A 7,500-nucleotide genomic window follows, 5' to 3' on the forward strand; every position below is an offset into this window, starting at 1 on the left:
CACATGTGCAGTTAACACATAATATACTGTATATAATGTGTGTTAATTTTTTGTGGTGGAAATAGTTTGTAGAGTTTAATCCTAACGCAGTGTTAAGTTTGGAAAGTATTCACTAAAATACCGTATATTCCTCTGCGCAGGGGTTAAAGGTCAGGGATGTTTTTAGTGGGTGTGAGTCGAGTCGGATCTAGTGTTAGATCCATAGGCACCCACAAACACACACACACACACACACACACACACACACACACACACACACACACACACATATACAGACATAAGAATACACACACACACACACACACACACACACACACACACACACACACACACACACACACACACACACACACACACATTCGTGTGCTGAGATGAGGTCATATTCCACTCAGTGTTAATTTGGGAGATTAACATTGGCTGAGGTTATTAAAAGGTTGTAAGATGAGAAGTAGGATAAAATTTTACACTCTTTACAGCTCAGCCCATTCCTCTTAAACACACTTACGCACGCACACACACACACACACACACACACACACACACACACACACACACACACACACACACACACACACACACTTACATATCCTCTCTCATAATGTCTGTAATATCTCAATAATAATAATTCATTGTATTATTATTAGTAGCATTAATATGTATGTAGTATTAATATTGGAATATTTTTTTTTCAGATTTTAAGAGGCATGTTTTAAATCTTATTACATGACACTGTAGATAATGTTATATATGTTATAGAATTTCTGAAAGCCCGAATGTTCTACTGCTCTGCGTTATTGGTGTTTACAATGTTCTAATGAACACATGTTATAATGCATTATGTAAAAAGCTATCATTGTGACATACTGATGCTTTAGAGCTTTATTTCTGCAGGCTGATGTTAAGAAGGTGTTTTCTATCACATGTTATAATGTAGTAATGATGCATTATGAGCACTGTATTGAACAGGAGCTCTGACGGTCCTGTGACAGGTGATGGTGAGAAAATGAGAGAAAAACCTTGAGAGGAACCAGAACTAAAAAAAGATCACGCTATTCTGGGTGACACCGGATGTGATTGTGGGTCATTAGGATTGCAAAACACAGGCAGCAGTGAGACCACAAATATGTGGACATAATTGTATTTCAGAGCATTATGGAGTTTTTACGGTTATAACTGTAACCCCCCCCCCCCCCCACACACACACACACATGCACACAAACACACACTCTCTCAGATATCACTGACATTTAAACACACCTGCTAAGCCTCGCCCTAATCACAATGCACACTCTGCGATTCTTATTAATCTTTAACTCTTTGTGTGTGTGTGTGTGTGTGTGTGTGTGTGTGTGTGTGTGTGTGTGTGTGTGTGTGTAATACATTTTGAATGTTCTAATATTTACAATATTAACAGCAACAATGCTAACAATTATGACATGCACATTACATGCATTTTATACACACTTCCATTTATGGTGCTACTAATAATAATAATTTTGACATTTAAGGATGAAGTTAAAATTGCTAATAATTCTGTTAGCATTAAATATAATCAGGTATTGTTAGGTACCTTTAGCTTTGGGCTCAGGCATGGTGACGTCTGAATCTCGCACTGGTCTGCAGTTGTCTGAGAACTTTTTCCTTTTTATTACTCACTCTGTCATTCCTAAAGGAGGAGGGGGGAGGAAAAGATAGAGGTGCAGTGTGTGTGTGTGTGTGTGTGTGTGTGTGTGTGTGTGTGTGTGTGTGTGTGTGTGTGTGTGTGTGTGTGTGTGAGAGAGAGAGAGAGAGAGAGAGAGAGAGAGAGAGAGAGAGAGAGAGAGAGAGGGAGGGAGAGAGAGAGAGAGAGGTGACACCTAAAACCCCACAGAGACTTCAAGGAGAATATTTTGGGATGGCGATCAGGCCAAGAACAGAAGTGGGTGTTCTGTTTCTCCTTTTACTTTAGCCTTTAACCACACTTTAATATCTATCTATCTATCTATCTATCTATCTATCTATCTATCTATCTATCTATCTATCTATCTATCTATCTATCTATCTATCTATCTATCTATCTATCTATCTATCTATCTATCCATAGAAAAAAAAACAGTAAATAAGAAAGAAGCAGAGAATCAACATAAAGAAAAAAGAGAGAAAGACAAAAGTGTTGAGATGAATAATTGCCAGAACTGATGTGTTGAATTGTTTTAAACATTTATAACATTTCACTGGATTCCTTTTATCTGTCTGCCGGTCTGTCAAGTGTCACGCATTAACGTTACAGTCCCTCATTTGGGTCTTTTCTCACACCCTGAGACGGTGCCGGGGCCCCGGGTCACTGACAACACCTGCTCAGAACAAGTCTAGGCTGAGAGGGTATTTTCGATGGTGGGTTTGAACAAAAGCTCAACACAAAACAGTTTGTCTCTGGGCGGGACATTGTCCTCAATCATGTCTCTGGGTGGGACATTGTCCTCAATCATGTCTCTGGGTGGGACATTGTCCTCAATCATGACCCTAAACATGTCTGGGCTTGTGCAGAAACTGTTTTATATGAGAGCAACATTACGATATTGGTCGGAAATGTCACTCTTGCCTGTCTTCAAAAATTGAGAGCCCTGATGTCTGCTTCATTTATTACACACACCTCATCATAACCATCTCTCTCTCTCTCTCTCTCTCTCTCTCTCTCTCTCTCTCTCTCTCTCTCTCTCTCTCTCTCTCTCTCTCTCATTTGTAGTTCCTTTGGAGTGTTTAGTGTAAATGACCTGTTACTGGTCTCAGATCAGGGTTGTGTCTCTTTGCTGGTGTAACTTGATCTTACTGCAGCTTTTGACACCATTGACCATTCTATACTACTTGACAGACTACAACATGTTGGTGTTAAAGCGACAGCTCTCTCCTGGATCAGGTCTTATTTGACAGATCGATATCAGTTTGTAGATCTAAATGATGACCACTTTAAACAAACTAAGATAATGTTCGATGTTCCACAAGGTTCTGTTTTAGGCCCATTGATTTTCTCCCTATATAGTAGTAGTAGTAACCTTTATTGTCACTGGTCACAGGTACCGTGAACGTAGCCATCAACCTGTCCATACATACAATACATACAATATGACAAGGGGACACAGGACAGGAAGACAGGGGATTGAAAAGAAATACAGCATAAAATGAGGGAAGGGAGGAGAAAAAATAAACAACCCCCAGACTATGCTCTGGTGAGGAGTACAGTGTGGGAACAGGAATAACACCTCAGCAACATAAACACATGACTTGCAACAGGTGAAGGGAGTGGGGGGTGGAGAGAGTGGGGGGTGGAGGTAATCCAGCACAAGCAAGTAGCCATCAGGTCCTGCAACCTTTATCTTCGGACCCACTTGTCAGACTGGCGTTACAAAGCGGCAAAGGCGTGGGATGGGGGGTGGGGGGGTGAGTGCTTATCTTTAGCCGTGTGTGTGTGTGAGTGTGTGTGTGTGAGTGTGTATGTGTGTGTGTGTGTATAGGCCTGGAGAGTCATTGCTCTCGGCATCAAATCTCGGTGCCTCCAGGCCTACACACAGGTCCCAGACAGAGTCAACAATCAGCAGAGTCTCGCTGCAGTGATCTTCCAGGGGAATTGTTCCAGCAGAGGCCTTGGCCGAGGCCAGTGCTGGTCGAGGGGAGCCGAAAGCTTCTCGTCGAGAAGATGGTGTCAACTGCTTTGAGAGACCAGTTTATCAAATCCATGATATTTTTTGGTTTGGAGAGCAGTGCGGAGAGAGCAAAGCAGGGAAAGTAAAGGGGAGGGAGAGAAAATGCGACGCCTTCATTGAGAGCCAAAAGATATATTCTACCCCTTGGTGCAATTATTCATAATCATGGTATTAGCTTCCACTGTTATGCTGATGACACACAGCTATACTGTATGTATCAGCTAACTCAGATGTGAGACACCACATTAATAAGACTGAAGATTGTGAGAAGGACATTAGACAGTGGACACTTACTAACGTCCTCCTGCTTAACTCTGACACACAGAAGATCTTGTACCAGGACCACAGACAGTCAGAAGTAAGCTTTCTGATTACAGAGTAACTCTGGATGGTCTTTCTATTACATCATGTGCAGCAGTAAAAGACCTCGGTGTGATTATTGATACCGGTCTCTCATCTGAAGCTCACATAAATAATACCACAATGTTAGCCTTCTTTATCTCAGTAATATTACTAAGATCAGAGATATCATGTCATGACATGATGCAGAAACACTAGGTCATGTGTTTGTTACCTCTAGGTTGGATTATTGTAATACTTTACTGTCTGGATGTTCAGTAGGAGCAGAAACAAGCTCCAGTTAGTCCAGAACACAGCAGCTAGAGTCCTAACTAGAACCAGGAGATATGAACACATCACCTCTATCTTATCCTCACTGTATTGGCTTACAGTCAAGTTTCACATGGATTATAAAACACTATTATTAACCTATAAAGCACTTAATGGTCTCACACCACAGCACTGAGAGATCTTTATTTTTTCATGATCCATCACGCCTACTTTGATCAAAAGGTGCAGGATATTTGGTAACACCTCAAGTACAAAAAGCTCCACCTTCTGACTCTCCTATTTAGGTATGATGTCATAGCTAGTCTTGATACAGTCCCTGTCTGCACTTTGCACATAATTTACAGTGTCCATCACCTGTTCTGAGTTCCTACAGTAGTCTGATCATCTCTTCTTACGGAGCTACTTCATTAATCCTGATGTTCTACCCCTGGTCGGACTCTCGTCGCCCGGTGGTCACCGTGCCAGGGATTGATCTACATGGTCAGCCAGTGACACGTGGGATTGTTGTGGATGGAGCCACCCAGACAATGTCATGCCCTCTTTGAACCAATGTTGTGTCAGGCAGCTGTATGGTCTGGTCTTTATCAGCAATCATTTGAAGACTTTGACAGGAAGGAATCAGTGTTGGGTCTGTGGTGAGACCAACTGTCTGTCTATCTCTCACAGAACAACCTTCAAGAGCTTTAAAGCAGCACATTTAGACATCTCTGAGAAACTACATGCTGCTAGATCAGCCAAGCGGTCATCTGTCCTTATCCTCCTAAATCTTATCCACCCTCAAGAGTCTTGGGATTTGAGGATCAGCTTGGGAATGGTTTGCTTCTTACCTTGAAGGACGCTCATATCAGGTAACATGGAGGGGAGTGACATCTGCTCCACACAGACTCTCCACTGGTGTCCCACAGGGCTCAGTACTTGGTCCTCTTCTTTTCTCCCTGTATACTCACTCTCTTGGTGAAGTTATTTCATCACATGGGTTCTCTTACCACTGCTATGCTGATGATACACAACTTATCTTCTCTTTCCCACCCTCAGATGCCACAGCTTCTGATCGGATCTCAGCATATCTGGCAGAAATTTCATCATGGATGACTGCTCATCAGTTAAAGCTCAATCCTAGCAAAACTGAACTGCTGTTCATCAGGTGATTCATCCCCAGGTCATGACCTTACTATATCCTTGCACAACGATCTGATCTCCCCTTCAGCCACAGCTCACAACCTTGGGGTAACCATGGACAATCAACTGTCCTTTTCCTCTCATGTTGCTAATGTGACTTGCTCATGTCGGTTTCTTCTCTACAACATTAGAAGGATTCGGCCATTTTCCCCACACAGACTGGTCAGGTACTTGTTCAGTCTCTTGTCATTTCTAGACTGGATTACTGTAACACACAGCTGGCAGGTCTACCTATGAACGCAATCCATCATGTATTCAATCATAGAGACTTAAGCACTTTTGTACGTCGCTCTAGATAAGGGTGTCTGCCAAAATGCTGTAAAAGTAAATGCTGAACTCAGAGTTTATGACCCATTAGTTCCTCAGGAGCTCTTGGTTGCACTGTTATAAACTGTTGTAGAAGGACATTATTTACATTGACATTATTCATATTTACATTATTTCCTGTCCAGTGTCACACAAATGAGGATGAGGTTCTCTTCTGAGTCTGTTTCCTCTTAAGGTTTCTTCCTCATATCATCTCAGGGAGATTTTCCATGCTATTAGAGATAGGATAGATATATAGTATTTAAAATGTTAAATTATTTTGTTTAAATTAATTTCACATTTTAATTGTATGTTTCTTCTTCTTCTTCTTCTTCTTCTTCTTCTTCTTCTTCTTCTTCTTCATCTTCTTCTTCTTCTTCTTCTTCTTCTTTTTCTTATATATATTTACTTTTTCTTTCACTTTTCTGTTTCTTTACTTCTGTAAAGCTGCTTTGAGACCATGTGAATTGTTAAATGCACTTCACAAATAAATTGAATTTGAATTTAGTGTGTACACACTTTCTTAGTGTGTGTAATTTGTTAATGTACACTTTTTGTTATTGTGTAGTGTGTACATTCTTTGTTAGTGTGTGTAGTGTGTACATTTTCTGTTAGTGTGTGTAGTGTGTACATTCTTTGTTAGTGTGTGTAGTGTGTACATTCATTGTTAGTGTGTGTAGTGTGTACACTAGTTGTTATTGTGTAGTGTGTACATTCTTTGTTAGTGTGTGTAGTGTGTACATTCTTTGTTAGTGTGTGTAGTGTGTACACTAGTTGTTAGTGTGTAGTGTGTACACTAGGTGTTATTGTGTAGTGTGTACATTCTTTGTTAGTGTGTGTAGTGTGTACATTCTTTGTTAGTGTGTGTAGTGTGTACATTCTTTGTTAGTGTGTGTAGTGTGTACATTCTTTGTTAGTGTGTGTAGTGTGTACACTAGTTGTTAGTGTGTAGTGTGTACATTAGTTGTTATTGTGTAGTGTGTACATTCTTTGTTAGTGTGTGTAGTGTGTACACTAGTTGTCAGTGTGTAGTGTGTACACTAGGTGTTATTGTGTAGTGTGTACACTAGGTGTTATTGTGTAGTGTGTACATTCTTTGTTAGTGTGTAGTGTGTACACTAGGTGTTATTGTGTAGTGTGTACATTCTTTGTTAGTGTGTAGTGTGTACACGAGTTGTGTGTGTAGTGTGTACATTTTTCCCCATCTGTCTCCATCTAGAGGTGAAATAATGCAACTTACAAATGAATGCAATAACAAATGTAATAAAATTACAGTGATTTCTTTAGTTGTTTTCTTTTTATTGTTGAAATATGTTCCACAATTTAGCTTGTGTTAATAGAACTCAATAACTAAATATATAGCTAAATAAAAAAAATAAAATAATAAAAGTAAATAAATATGTTGTGTAAGGTTTTGTGTTTAAACACATAACCCACTGTTTCAGACTGACAGATTAATGAAGCAGAGAATTAAATAATATTTGTGTGGTGTAAAAGCCTTCATTGTTAAAAACGTTGCTGAAATGAAAAGGTCACCGTGATGAGAGAGAGAAAGAGGGAGGAAGGGACAAGGACAGAGAGGCTAGTGTTTAGTGTTTAGGGGAAAAAACAGTGTGAGTCTTTAAACAGAATGTGTAGGTGCAGAGAGCATGAGAGACTGAGACAGAGAGAAAGAGAGAGAAAGAAAGGACAGAGATGATGGAGT

The 7,500-nt window shown here is 40.2% G+C and overlaps 2 protein-coding genes across 3 annotated transcripts in view; one reads left to right on the forward strand and one right to left on the reverse strand.

Annotated features, from left to right (window-relative positions):
- mybpc2b (myosin binding protein Cb) overlaps nt 1-1,693 on the reverse strand; it is a 34,851-nt gene extending 33,158 nt beyond the window's left edge. Inside the window, exon 1 of one of the 2 annotated variants that reach the window (XM_047811657.1) lies at nt 1,571-1,693. In XM_047811657.1, the coding sequence (XP_047667613.1) occupies nt 1,571-1,592 (22 nt within the window). In that variant the 5' untranslated portion in view covers nt 1,593-1,693. The remainder of the gene's footprint in view (nt 1-1,570) is intronic. The other variant, XM_047811658.1, reaches the window with a different exon arrangement.
- A 5,637-nt stretch (nt 1,694-7,330) lies between these two features.
- si:ch211-234p6.5 (pleckstrin homology domain-containing family A member 5) overlaps nt 7,331-7,500 on the forward strand; it is a 34,007-nt gene continuing 33,837 nt past the window's right edge. Inside the window, exon 1 of the mRNA XM_027154165.2 lies at nt 7,331-7,500. This exon is cut by the window's right edge and continues 34 nt beyond it. Within this exon, the coding sequence (XP_027009966.2) occupies nt 7,491-7,500 (10 nt within the window). The 5' untranslated portion in view covers nt 7,331-7,490.

This window comes from Tachysurus fulvidraco, chromosome 3, assembly GCF_022655615.1.
Source record: "Tachysurus fulvidraco isolate hzauxx_2018 chromosome 3, HZAU_PFXX_2.0, whole genome shotgun sequence".
Lineage (NCBI taxonomy): Eukaryota > Metazoa > Chordata > Actinopteri > Siluriformes > Bagridae > Tachysurus > Tachysurus fulvidraco.